The following is a 14,796-nucleotide window of genomic DNA, read 5'->3' on the forward strand; positions in this document are numbered from 1 at the left end:
AACACCAGCAGTAACCAGGATCCCACATTTACTATCTTAAAAATTGGATTTTTAAAAATTGTGTATTTTACTTTGTTCTTTTTTATGTGTTCATCAAGGTATTGGGATGAAGCACACCCAGGTGCCACAGGACTCAGATACCAAATAAAGCCCTATCTTTTCCAGCTCCATACAGGCCTGAACCCTAACCTCAGAACAGCACCCACTATTGCAGCACTGTGGTATCTCCCACACTGATTGTCCTTGTGCTCCATTCTGAGTGAGCGCTGGCAATTTGTGGACAGTTCAGTGCCATTGATTCACGCTTACTGGGCAGATCCCACACCAAACTCATTTCAGAGAAAGGAAACCATCCCATCGATATGGGCTGGATTCAAACCCAGGTCCCCAAAATGAAAGGGCAGCGCACTATTTTACTGGAGCACTGAATCACAAAAGTTTAATACAATTTGTATAACTTATAATTTAAAATATATAATTTTTTTTTAGATAGCTGCATATGAAATTATATTTTTAAGTACAATCAATATTCAACCTTTGACCTTTGGAGCTACAACTGGTATCCTGCTATGATGTCATAAATAAAGGGACATATCATTAGGCCTCTCAGTCAATTCAAGTTTATTGAACACAACACGATACAGAACCCTACACATGATATAAAAAAAATGTATTAATTTGCATTTGTTTCAATGTTGCAGGTAAAGTTGGCATCAAAACTTGCAGAATATTCCTTTATTGTGTCATGAAAATCTACTCACCACTGTATTCAATCCATTCTTCCTATGCAGCCATCTGGAAATGCCTCGCGAGGGTGTGGGGTTTCATTGCCTGCTGTGAACCCAGGGTTGCCAACTTTAGGTGGATGTATTCCTAGAGGTCTCATTACAAGACCTTCCACCTCCCACCACCCCATCCAGTCAAACAGCCTTTACTCCCCCAATTTCCCATAGATCTATAACCTAATAAATGAAAATATTCAAAAGAAAATGAAAAGAACACCACACAATTCTTTTAATGACTGTGATTTTTCTTCCAAAGTTGCTCACATCAGTGTGCAGGAGATTAACTTTCAATTCTTGCAGAATGCAGGACTAACCTGAAGCAATGGTGATGCTCTGTCAACACCAGTCTTTACCACCCCTCTTTAGAAGGTGTCAGAACCAAGTAAAAGGTACTGGCACATCATCCAACATCCATTTTGAGCAGGGACAGTGTTATAGCCATGCAATTGGACAGAGGTCCTGAGCGTATCCACTCCCACACAGCCAGATGATGGTCACTGCTCAGTCCAAACAGGCTCAACTCTCGGCCTAATACATGGCTGGTCTGTGTGGATCCTCCCTTCGTCAGTGAGGACAGGGTTCATGATAGGGCTATGCAAACAGAACGGTTCCACAATCAGGGGCTCTCAAGTGGATCTGGTCCCCAAAATGAACCCGTCACATAGGCATGAGTGGGTGCTGCAAGGCAAACACTGTCCCTGGTTTTGAACGGGGGTGTGGAACAAATGGTGCAGATGAATGTCCCTAGAGACACATGATATCCCCCACCCCCAAACCTATCATGATCACACCTGGTAAAGGTGGGGGTTTAGGAGGCTTCATTACGCTTGTGAGCACAGTGACTTTAGGAGCTGCACCCACCCCCACCCCCCAACCAGTCTGGACTCAATGCTCTGAGCCATACATCCAGAAATGTTTAGTTGAAAATGGGCACCAGAGGCCTTAATTTTAATAGAGCTATTTTATCCCCAGTTACTTCTGCATGTTTTGATGTGGAGGCCTTCATTACAAGGTTACTAAAGATCTTTAGCTCATTTTCATCAACAATCATCAAAAGCCCAACTATGATTCTAAACCTGCCTTGCCCCAGTTTTGCACTTGTGAAAAAACATAGATTCATATAATGATACAGGAAGAAGCAGGCCATTTACTCTATCAAAATCCTTCATGATTTTGAACATCTCTATCAGACCTCCTATTAACCTTCTTTCTGTATGGAGTACAACCCCAGCTTTTCCATTCTCTCCAAACAACTGAATCCCTCATCCCTGTCACCATTCTAGTAAATCTCCTCTGCATCCTCTCTAAATTCTTGACATCCTTCCTAAAGTGTGGTGCCCAATACAATACTCCTGCTGAGGCCTAACCAGTGTTTAATAAAGGTTTAGCATAACTTCCTTGCTTTTGTGCTCTATTCCTCTATTAATAAAGCCAAAGATCCCATATCCTTTTTTCAAGTCTTCTCAACTTGTCCTGCCATCTTCAAAGATTTGTATACATACACCCCCAGGTCTCTGCCCATTTAAAATTGTACCATTTAGTAAATATTGCCTCTTCTCATTCTTCTACCTAAAATTTAATCACTTCACACTTCTCCACGTGAAATTACATTTGCCATATGTCTGCCCAATTTACCAATCTGTCTATGCCCTCCTGTAGTCTGTTACCATCTGCCTCATTGTTTACGACATTACCTGCTGAGTGATTTACAGCATTTTCTGTTTTTTATTTTTAACCTCCATTTGAACCTGAAGTGTTTTCAAAACACAAATACAGAACTTATTTAAAAATGCCAGACGTCTGGCAGAAGACTGGCATGCTCTACGACTTGATGGGCCGAATGGCCTCCTCTGTGCCGTTATGACTTTATAAATGGGGGCCTGTGCCAGCATCATGCCTCTACTCAGCCTGCAGGAAGCCCTGTCATGATCACAGATATAATGCACATGGACAACGCTGACGGAAATGTCTGTATTGTTTTCGTTTCACTTTTTTCCCCAACTTTCCAGCAAGACGTTAAAATATTTTTTAAAAAGCAGCACTTTTGCAAACAATAAATACAAGTTTAAATAGGAAACGCATGGCACACAGGGCAGAGGTCAGAGAGCGAAGCTGCAGCTCCAGGCTTTAGCTTCCATAGAAACAACTCCACAATTTTTTCATATAAACGTTCATCGATGCTCAAATGCATCGTCGCAAAAAATTAAGGCCACTGTGCCTTTGGGTTCATGTCGTGTGTGTGCGCACTGCATTGAAGTAGTGCATTTAAAAAACAAACTGGGCGGAAAGCCATCAAGAAGCTCCCTCCTCCATCCTGGACACCTCCATCTCTGACATAATCTACTTGGGAATAAGCCTCAGCAGCTCTTCATCTGTCAGCCCATTGACCGCAGTGATGTGGTGCAGCTGCTCCAGGTAGCGGGCCTGATCTCGCATGAAGTGTGGGATGCGCGTGTTTTGCAGAATGGCGCATTTCTTCAGCTGCTCCACATCTTCAAACGAGACCTGGCGGGCAAAAAATTATTATTGAACCACTAGAGAGACAGATAAAATAGACAGCAAGATCACCATCAATGTAGTAAAGTATCCCAAGTACTTCACAGAAGCATTATCACTTAAAATTTGGCAGCAAACTGGGAGGAGAGAGAAGCAGAGAGGTTTCAAGAGGGAATTCAAGGCCTGCGGGCCTAGACAGATAAAAGCACAGATTCCAGTGTTGGGGCAAAAGAAATCAGTGGCAGAGAGTGTGTGACAGAAAAACAGTTATCAATTGGACAAGAATATCCCCCCCATTTATTTGGGTGAGATTTGAACTCAGTTGCCAGAAGTAAAAGCACAGGGTAGCAGGCTCTAAAATAATTGACTCAATGTGAAAATTAATACAACTTAAAGTGGAGAAGTGCCCCTAATTTAGCACTTATTGGCAATCACTCATTCAGCGAGGCCATAGGATGTGCATGAGGAGAAATAGATATCACATAGATATAGGAGGAACTAGCCACCTGAGGTAGGCACACAATTGAGGCAGGGTAGAGGGAACATTACTCATTGAATCATTCACTGCTTGTCCTAGAGATGGCAAAGAAGCTGATTGCTTCCTGTAAGTTCTGTCTTTCGGCCATCCATCAGAAGAGGCCCAATAACAGCGCTGTCTCAGATATCCCTTTCACTCTGTGAGCTGACATGCAAGATGGAGGGAGGAAGCTTGTCCTGTGTCTTCATACCACAGATAGAGATTCATTGCCATGATTGATCAATAGCTCCATTATTGTTCTATCATGCAACTATCAGGATGGTAGAAGGTGAACTGGATGGGGGCCATGGCTTTTTTTCGTTCCTATGTTTACAGAGAAGTGAAGCGAGTGGTGAGGTGATGATGTGGCTGAAGTACTGTGGAGCGAGGAGGCTTGGGATTGATTTACCCACTCCCCTTCATGTCTTGATGTGAACTGTACAGCACGAGGGATGGCTCTTACCGGGCATCCTGGTACAGAGGGAGGCAATGTCAATTGGAGGGAGGTCCTTAAAGAAGATTTTCTGTCATGTGTTTCATAAAGCCAGCCAAAAAAAGGGCAGAGCTAGTGGCTTGTGAAGAGACTCTTTCATGACAGAGGTTAATGGGCCACAACATTTTATGAAGAGAATGGGGCAGGGGGATGCAGGGAAGGGTCTGTGCACACCACATAATGCAGAGCCAAGATCTTTATTTAAAGAGGTAATGGCCCAATAAATTCAGGTGCATTTCATAAAGTATGTTTCATTTATTTGGACCACAGACCAACCCTGGATGGCCCCACCATCGGTTGCTGTCTACCCGATTGTGTAGGACACGATTCCGCTACGTTGGTTTATTTTTGATGTGTGTTTTGCTGCTGCACTCAGAGGGTGGTGAATCTTTGTGATTCTCTACCCAAGAGGGCTGTGGAAGCTCAATCATTGAGCATGCTCAAGACAGAAATCAAAGGATATCTGGATACTAATGACACCAAGGGATATGGGGATAGCACGGGAAAGTGGCTTTGAGTTGGATGATCAGCCTTGATCTAATTGAATGGGGGAGCAGGCTCAATGGGCTGAATGGCCTACTCCTGCTCCTATGTTCCCCCCACCCCACCCACCCAGAACCATTCGGGTTACCATGGAGAGATACTCTTCTTTTAGCAGACATAAACATCCCACCAGGTCAGACACAGTTACCTTTCCCAGTGCTGCCAGCATCTTGAAGTCAATGCTCTTCCTGTATCGAAGCAGCAGCAGCACACCATCCAAATACACCTGGTCCTTACTGAAACAGCCTGCACAGAAAAAGGAGCCAGGGTGTCAGTTAGGCAAGGTCAAGGGCGCATCGCAAATAGTAATCGCTGGCTCCAAAAACTCCTTAAAGAATTATTGACAACAGTCCCCAGTCAATGAAGGACAACTTAGGCAGATGGCAGTTAGTAATGATTCATTCAAATAACAATTGGATAGATTTCTTTCAGAAAATAATATGAGCAATTTGACACACGACATGTGGTGAGTGTAGCAATGCTTGATACATTCACAATAGGTGACATTGAACCTATGGTTCCCAAAGCTGTCCACCACTGGGGTTTTCCTCACCTCATGCCTGGGTCTGATGTAGACTAATTGATAGAAGTTGGTTGCTATGAAGAGTCAACAACTCCATTAACATTATATCCTGAGGCAATCAGCATGGTAGAAGGTGAATTAGGTCCTTTTATCATCTAGCAATTCTTATGTTCCTAATTACAATTAAAATCCTGCAGGTACAGCTTCCTCCCTGTAATTGTCTGCTGGCTCTTGCTCTGTAACCTGCAGTGAGAATGTCACAAACAATTTTATTACCTGTCCGTAGGTGCCACGCTTTGCTGTCCCAGATCTCAGTTTAAATCCATCATGAATTTGACACGGTTGACTACACCATTCCCTTCCAACTCCTCCCCACCAACATCCAGCTGGGTGGGACTAGACTCACCTGGTTCCATTTTCATCTATCTAATCATAGCCAGAGAATCACCTACAATGGCTTCTCTTCCCACCCCTGCACCGTTACATCTGGTGTCCCCCAAAGATCTAACCTTGGGCATTTCCTATTTTTCATCTATATGCTGCCCCTCAATGACATCATCCAAAAATACAGATTCAGTTTCCACATGTATACTGACAACACCCAGCTCTACCTCACCAACATCTCTTTCGCCCCCTCCACTGTCTCTAAATTGTCAGACTGCTTGTGTGACATCCAGTACTGGATGAGCAGAAATTTCCTCCAATTAAATATTGGGTCCTTGGTCCCATCACAAACTCTGCTCCCTAGCTACCAACTCCATCCCTCTCTCTGGTAATCAGACTGTTAGCAACCTTGGTGTTATATTTAACTCTGAGATGACCTTCTGATCACATAATCACACCATCACTAAAACTATTAATTTCCATCACTGTAACATTGCCCAACTCCACCCTGCCTCAGCTCATCTGCTCTTGAAACCCTGATCCATGACTTTTTTACCTCAAAACTTGACTATTCCAATGCTCTCCTGGATGGCTTCTCAGATTCCACCCTCTGTAAGCATGAGTTCCTTCAAAACTCTGTTGCCCGAGTCCTAACTTGCACCATGTCTCATTTACCTATCAGCCCTGTGCTCAATTTGAAAACACTCATCCTTGTTTTCAAATCCCTCTATGTCCTCACCCCTCGCTATCTCTAATCTCCTACAGCCCTCCAATCCTGTGAGATATCTGCATTCCTCCAATTCTTTTCCCTTAATATCCCCGAATTAATCTCTACCACTGGCAGCCATGCCTTCAGCTGCCAAGACCCTAAGCTCTGAAATTCTCTCCTTAAACCGCTGTACCTCTAATAATAAAAGCAAAATACTGCAGATGCTGGAAATCTGAAATAAAAACAAGAAATGTCGGAAATACTCAGCAGGTCTGGCAGCATCTGTGGAGAGAGAAGCAGAGTTAACGTTGCAGGCCAGTGACCTTTCATCAGAACTGGACCTCTCTACCTCTCTTTCTTCCTTTAAGATGTTCCTTAAAACCTACCTCTTTGACCAAGCTCATAATATCTCCTTATATATCTGGGTGTCAAAGTTTGCTTGATAATGCTCCTGTGAAGTGCCTTGGGATGTTTTATTATGTTAAAGGCACTATATAAATATGTGTTGCTGTATTAAAACAAGAAACGATTTGCATTCATCTACCACATTGTCATGTTGCAGGAACTTCTCAGATCACATCGAGCACAATGAAATATTTTTCAAGCTCAGTTTCAGGTAACACCCCGAAACTGCACTGAGATGATGGACCAATTAATCTGATTTTTACTGGCATTCATTAAGGGAGGAATGTTGGCCCGGACTCTGGAAGAACTTGTTGCCAGATCCACCTGAAAAAGGACACAGGGTAACATCACATCCAAAAGACGGTACCCCTCTGACAGCATAGCACTTCCCTCAGTGCGGCACTTGAGTTTCAGCCTAGATGACGGACTCATATTGGGGAATTGAACCCAAAATCCTACTTCCCAGAAGTGACAGTGCTATCAACTGACCCAAACAAAATAGCGATACTTCCCTCTTCCTCGCTACCCCAAAATTTCAGCCTTGGCTCAGGGGTAGTGCTCTTGCCTCTGAGGCAGAAGTTCCTGTATTCAAACCCCACTCCAACGATATGAACACAACCTATACTGACACTCCTGTGCAGTACTGAGGGAATGCTGCACTGTTGTAGGTGCCATCTTTCAAATGAAACATTAAATCAAGATCCTGCCTGCCTTCTCAGGCGAACATAAAAGATCCCTTGGCATTATTTGATGAGCAGGCAAGTTCTCACCAGTGTCCTCTCCAATATTTGTCTCTCAACCAACTGCCACTAGGTCAAATTATCTGGTAATTATATCATTGTTGTGTATGGGAGCTTGTTGTGCGCAGTTGGCTGCCATGTTTCTAACATTTCAAAAATACTTCATTGCCTGTGAAGTCCCCTAGGATGTCTGAAAGGCACATTCTTTCTTTCAGTGGGTAAATGCACTAAACAATGAGTCACTGAGTCACCCAGGTCAGGGAGATTGCTGACAGCAAATCCTAGTCTGTGTTCAGGTAGCTGTCCTCAGCTGGACAACTGTAGCAATCCTATTGTTCAATCGTCTAAGGGGTTTGGAGAGGAATTTTCCAGAGTATTTTTTTCTCTTGTAAGCTCTGGGTTTTTTCTGTTTTTTTTGTCCGTCCTTGGAGAGTACATGGCTGGGGGTGGGTGGTGGGGGAAGGGAGGAGCTGAATGTTTAGGCGTGATGCTCCGGCCATCATAGTATGGGGCACGCTTGATCTTTCCCTGCCCGTCAATTTTGTACCTTGGCATGGATCATTGGCCTCAGGTGTTCTGGAATGGTAGAAAGGAGAGGGAGAGGGTCACAGAGCAGAATTGCTCCTAATTCAGCAGCTATTTAAATTTGCTTTCATTCCATACTTATATTACCTCAAGACACTTAACAGTAAGAAACAAGACATGAAATGTATTTGAACTAAGTGAGAGAAGTGGTGAGATGGAATGATTTAAGAAGAGTTCCAAAGGGCTGGGATATAGCGGATGAAAAATCAGCCATTGATAAAGCAAAAGGGCTTGTGGAGCACATAGCTCCCCAGAATGGGAGCCACGGTGGCTCGGAGAATTACAGTCAAACAGGGACACAGTCAAGGATTTTCAAATCAATATGCTGGAACTCCAGGGAGCCAGTGTAGCTTGGCATGGTGAGGTGTTTGTGTGCCTGATGCAGAGTGGGAACAGGCATGAGTCTCAGAGATTTGGGATAGTTGTGAAGGGGAGGAGGAGAGACTGGCACGAAGGGCATGAAGAAAAATCAAACCTTGATGTAACGAGGAAATGGTCTAGGATTTTAGCAGCAGAGAGAGGCGGAGGCAAAAACATGCCATGCTCCCAAGGTGAAAGAATGTCAGATTCATCAATTGGTTGTTTACAGGCTATGAAGGTCAGCTTTGAAAGGTCAAACCAGATCCTGTGAGGTTTGGACAAAGTTGAACTGGAAAAAGATTCAACTTATTTGGGCCTCAACGTTAATTAAACCTTGAAATAGATTCACAACAGTATTTGGATCAATGGTGGGGCAAAGCAACAGAAGTGGAAGTTATCAATTTGCACGTGAAAGACAATAAACATTGTGCATGCCACACAGAGGATGACTGGAAGTGTTACACTGGTGAAGTAGGGGGTGCTGTTCTGAGGTTAGGGCAGAGACACAGTGATTGAAGTGGAGTAGAGAGAGCTTCACTCTGCAACTGGTTCAGTAAAACCTAATCTAGGCTTGTCCAAAATAGCGAGATACTCATCAGTGGCAACCCCCCTCACTTTGCAAGGAGTGCAACCGTTCCTTAAAATATTAAAAATATTCTTTTTAATTATTCATTCACAGGATGCGAGTGTCACTGGAAAGGCCAGCATTTATTCCCCATCACTAACTGCCCTTGAGAAGGTGAGCCACCTTCTTGACAACGGAGTGACCTGCTAGGCCATTTCATAGGGGATTTAAGAGTCAACTACATTGCTGTGGGTCTGAAGTCACATATAGATCAGACAAGGTGAGGATAGCAGATTGTCTTCCTTGAAGGACATTAGAGAATCCGATGGTGTTTTACAAAAGTAGTTACATGGTTACCATTACTGATACTAGTTTTTATTCCAGATTAATTTAATTAACTGAAATTAAATTCCCCAGCTGCCATAGTGGGATTTGAACTTGTATCTCTGGATCATTAGTCCAGGACACTGAATTATTAGCCCAGTAATATAACCACTTTGCTACCACTCCTGTTTCATCTTAAAAGAAATTGGCTGTAAATTCATGTGACCTGGCTGAGAAGTGTCTGCTTGGCCTCTTTTGGCTCGCACACAATACTCCCATCGAATGTTTGGGTCCTCGACAAACTTGGCGATGTCTTCAAAGAGCTGGCAGAAGGGCATCCGACTAGCCTGGAAGACAGTGTAGTAAAGCAGGGCTGCCCGCCACAGGAAAGGATACTTGCGGTACAGAACACTGTTTAGGCTGGCGAGGCCTTCTTCAGTCGGGTTGGCTGGCTTCAGACCGTACTGTTTCCTGCCTGCCGCGCTGTGCCAGGGCTGGTGGCTGTTGTTAACGCCTCGAATGTAGTGCGTTCCTAATATTTAAAAAAATGTAAAAGAACAGGGGAAAAAGAAAACTTTCACTACATCATAGAGATAGCTCCCTCATCAGCATCATCCTCAGCAACAAAACAGAGGACACAATTTCAGTCAAAACTGACAGAACTTTACAGATACCAGGGTGGCATGAGTTGCTGAGCGCAGCCATCTCCATCACAGACAGGAACCAAGAGGAGGCCTTTGATTGTGGGCAACTTAAAGGGTGAGAGACCTCCCACTATAAAGCGACAGCAAGGAAAACACGTGCTCACAAAGTGAAAATATGGTTTGACACAACTTACCTCATGGTGCTTTAAACGAAGAAAGTTTTGTTCAACACTTTGGTATGGAGACAAGATGCCTTTAACATGGGCAACCTGTGGCTTGTAGCGTGATCAGATGGACAAGTGGTTACTGTTTTTGTAAACTTGTGTGAGTTTTAACACTAGCCTGTAAAAATACATTTCAGACAACTGCTCAGTACACTGGCTCAGCATGGAGCGGAGCCAAACAGATCACGAAGGGGCTAGGTTTGTGCCTCGGCCTGTGCTGCATAAGCTTGAGCAGTAGTAGGGCAACTTCAATTGACCTGGGTGCCATTAGATTGGAGAAGAAATGGCATAAACAGCAGCCAAGACTCCTGCTCCTTGCCCTGTTCCAGTGACTATTACTGGTGCCTGTGTAGATGTATGGTGTGGGTCAGCCCAGACTCAGCTGTGATAACCTATAGGGTGGAATAGGCACTGATTGTCTAGGCTCACACATGGAGTCTTGGGCCTATTAAAAAAAAAGGGCAGACGGTTCCCATACGGCCCAACATACAGTCAGGAGTCAAAATCTTAGGGGATAAAGGTAATAAACCACAAAATTCTCCTTTGATCCTACCCGATTTGTTTGTAAAACTGACCTATCTCGTGGCGTAACATTCCCTCCAGCCAGTACTGGCGAGCCCCTGCGAGGTTAATAGTCAGCGTGGGCCGACAATTCTCCACCATCATCACTGCCTGAGACAACAAATCTTCACTGAGCCGCACCACCACCTACAAAGAAAGAGAGACAGCACCAGTCAGACAACTACACGATATGCAGCGACATTAGAAAATGGTCAATAGGTCCAGCAAGCCTGTCCCTTTCTGACTGATTTTAACTCTGCCTGCCTGCTCACCACATCCCTCAATCCCTTCTCTCACCAAAAAGACACCTAGTGATTCATGAACCTGCTCATGCATCTGCTTCTTTGAAAGTAAGACTTGCATTTCCATAGCATCTTTCATGACCTCATGACCCCAAAGCGCTTTACAGCCAATGAAGTACTTCTGAAGTGTAGTCACCATTGTAAATGTGGGAAACATGGCAGGCAATTTGCACACAGCAAACTACCACAAACAATGAGATAATTGGCCAAATAATTGAAAAAGCATAGAACCATAGAAAAATTACAGCACAGAAGGAGGCCATTCAGCCCATTGTGTCAGCGCCATCTGAGAAAACTAGCTGCCCAATCTAGTCCCACCCTCCAGCACCTGGTCCATAGCCTCACAGGTTACAGCACTTCAGGAGCATGTCCAGGTACCTCTTAACTGCTTTAGGTGCGCTGATTAATGACAACATGTATTTATATAGTGCCTTTAACATAATAAAAAGTCCCAAGGTGCTTCACAAAGGCATTGTAAAACAAAATATGACAGCGAGCCACATAAGGAGATAATGCGGCAGATGATCAAAAGCTTGGTCAAAAAGGTAGATTTAAAGAAATGTCTTAAAAGGAGGAAAGTGAGATAGAGAAGCAGAGAGAGTTTAGGACCTATTCAGCTGAAGGCACGGCCATCAACAGCGGAGTGATTAAAATCTGGGATGCTCAAGAGGCCAGAATTAAAAGAGTGCAGATGTCTTGGAGAGTTTAGGGCTGGGAGAGATTACAGAGATAGGAAGGGGCCTGGCCATGCATGCTGAACTAAAATGCTGACGTTCCATTCCTAGGCCCCATTCTAGCTGACATTGTAAATATTCCTCAGTACTGTTAGATCTCTAATCTCTACTTCCTCAGCAACTGTGGCTGCGACCCTGGTGTTTAGATTTCCTTGCCCTCCTTGACCTCTGCAGCCTTTAACCTGGTTCACCATACTATTCTCTTCCAATGCCTCTCTTTCATTGTTCATCTGAATGGAACTACCCTTGCTTGGCTGTACTCATACATGTCTGATTGTAGCCAGAGTAATTCCAGTAATGGTTTCTCTTCCCACCTTGGCACTATTAATTCTGGAATCCTTCAAGGATCCATCTTTGGTTCCCTTCTCATCCTCATCTACATGCTGCCCCTTGATAGCATCATCCACAGATATGAGGTCAGCTTCTGTTTTATGTCAACAACACTCGCCATTCTCTTGAACTCTTCACAGCCTTTGTTGTCAGAATGATTATCCAACATCCAGTCGTGGCTGAACAGCAATTTCCTCCAACTAGCCTTTGATAAGACTGAAGCCATTATCATAGGTCCCTGTAACAAACTGTACCCTTAGCCACTATCTCTGGCTAACTGAGAATGTTTGCAACCTCAGCCCAGTATTTGATCGCAAGTTGAGTTTCCAACCCCACATCCGCTCCATCACAAAGACCACCTACTTTCATCTCCATAACAATGCCCACCTCTGCTTTTGCCTTAGCCCACTTGCTGCTTCATCCATGCTTCGGTCATCTGCAGATGTAACTATTCCAATGGTCTAGTGGCCGGCCTCCCAACCTACACCCTCTATAAACGTCAGCTCATCCAAAACTCTCATATTCCGCACTAAGTCCCGCTTACCCATCACCTCTGTGCTTGCTAAGGAATCATTATTGGCCAGAAGACCAGAAGAACTCCCCTCGTCTGCCAATAATGCCGTGGGATCTTTCACAAATGAATGATATGAAGGCATATGTACGTGAACTTATTAAATTCATTTACAACAATTCTAGCATTCACCTCCTTTTGCTGGTGCCTAGTAACGCAATTATTCAAAGGGTTAACTCCTGATTGTCGAGGAGAGGTTGATAGTGAACGTTTCAATACTCAGTTCCTCTGGAAAGATCAGGTTCAGATCAATTAAGATATGGAGACAATTAATTGATTGGTACAGACTGCCTAAACCACCAAGGAGAGCTTGTGTAGATGGAACATGGATAAGTGCAGCCAAACGGCTGAGGTACATTGTTCTGTTGGGGTCTTCTAAAGACACATTGGTGTGGGGCATTCAAATTCAATTGAAGGATTTTCTGAGGAAGAGGAATTTACCTTCAGAATATCCAGTGCTCAAGATTTCAGAACTCATAATGCTTCGATGTGTAATCACAGCACAAATAATGGATTCTGAGATAATGATGTTATGCTCTCGTGAGGTCACATGACTGCCATCTTGGTTACAGAAGATTTTATTGCTGACATCATTTGTTAAATTCCAGAAAGATTGTTATGGAAGGATAATGCTGGCGCTTATCTTGACTCAGTTTCACATTTATTGTGCAAAGTAAAAGCATTACAAACATGTAGCTCCTCACTCAAATCCTTCACCAGTCTCAGTGAGTGTCTGCTTATAAGTGCTCAACTAAGAGTCAAATTAACATCCTGCACCTGCATATAATCAAACTACTGACACACAATTAACAGATTCCCTTCTTTCTCTTACAATACAACTTGGATTAACAGGCTGAATGAACATTTCAAAATAAATCTAACTAAATTCCTTATTGGGTACAAAGTATTACATTGTGAGACGTCCCTCTAACAATTTCTTTGTACTAGCATTTCTCTTTGTGAAACAATCGGATAGCTGATGACTTACATCTAGGTTTGGAGATTTCCTTTCTCTCCAGCTTTTGTTTCAACCCACCAAGGTCAATACATTCTCTTTTCTCACTCACATGTTTTGTGGAGTGTACATTGTCCCACAAAGAATGATTATCCACAAAGCATTCAATGGGTATCCCATCTTCAATAAGTCCCTTGTTCAGAATTTGACTAAAATATTTGACAAATAGAACCCATGTCCACTGCCTCCACAAGACCCAGTGTTTCCATAGCTAATGTGCTTTTAACAACCTGTTTTATTTTCTAAGCCTCCCAAGCTAAAGAACAACATTTCCCATTTTCGTCCATCAAAAATATTATGAAGCCAGCTGCACTCGAATACTCATCAGCAAGATTAGCATGTGAAGCATTACTAAAAATTATTAGCTTCATGTTCTTTGGGTCACTTAAGGATGGGAATCTCAGTACACATTTCTCCAGATTTAGTTTTCTCAACGTTTTATTTGCCCTTAAACATTCTCAACTTTTGGATGTTTCATCATCGTGTTTAACTCCAGCACATCAAAACGAGCATCAGGCCGAGTCGGAGAGCACAACCAGTTTAATTGAACCACCAGGCTTCGCAATTGCTCAGTCTCTGCTTTAGATAGATCATCATCTTTCTGTGATGACCTAACACAACTAACTGGGATGGGAGTAACATTCTCTAAATAGGATTGTTGATTCAAACTTATTCCAGACTTATTAAAAGTAAAATACTGCGGATGCTGGAAATCTGAAATAAAAACAAGAAATGCTGGAAATACTCAGCAGGTCTGGCAGCATCTGTGGAGACAGAAGGGTCACTGACCTGAAACGTTAACTCTGCTTCTCTCTCCACAGATGCTGCCAGATCTGCTGAGTATTACCAGCATTTCTTGTTTATATTCCAGACTTAGTCTGGTTAATATCTAAACCAATATATTTAAAGGCCCCAGAGCCCAGACTCCCAACCTTAAATTCTGCCCTAATCTTAGTAATAATATATTTCTCAAAATCTGCAGTACC

The 14,796-nt window shown here is 43.3% G+C and overlaps 1 protein-coding gene across 2 annotated transcripts in view; it reads right to left on the reverse strand.

Moving 5' to 3' along the window:
• Window positions 1-611: 611 nt before the first annotated feature.
• The window catches only part of LOC137379083 (microtubule-associated tyrosine carboxypeptidase-like), a 55,172-nt gene continuing 40,987 nt past the window's right edge, over window positions 612-14,796 (reverse strand). For both annotated transcript variants that reach the window (XM_068049728.1, XM_068049729.1), the window contains 4 exons: window positions 10,873-11,005; window positions 9,656-9,961; window positions 4,983-5,080; window positions 612-3,290 (listed from right to left, as the gene is read on the reverse strand). In XM_068049728.1, coding sequence (XP_067905829.1) covers window positions 3,126-3,290; window positions 4,983-5,080; window positions 9,656-9,961; window positions 10,873-11,005 — 702 coding nt within the window. In that variant the 3' untranslated portion in view covers window positions 612-3,125. The remainder of the gene's footprint in view (window positions 3,291-4,982; window positions 5,081-9,655; window positions 9,962-10,872; window positions 11,006-14,796) is intronic.

This window comes from Heterodontus francisci, chromosome 17 (genome assembly GCF_036365525.1).
Source record: "Heterodontus francisci isolate sHetFra1 chromosome 17, sHetFra1.hap1, whole genome shotgun sequence".
NCBI lineage: Eukaryota > Metazoa > Chordata > Chondrichthyes > Heterodontiformes > Heterodontidae > Heterodontus > Heterodontus francisci.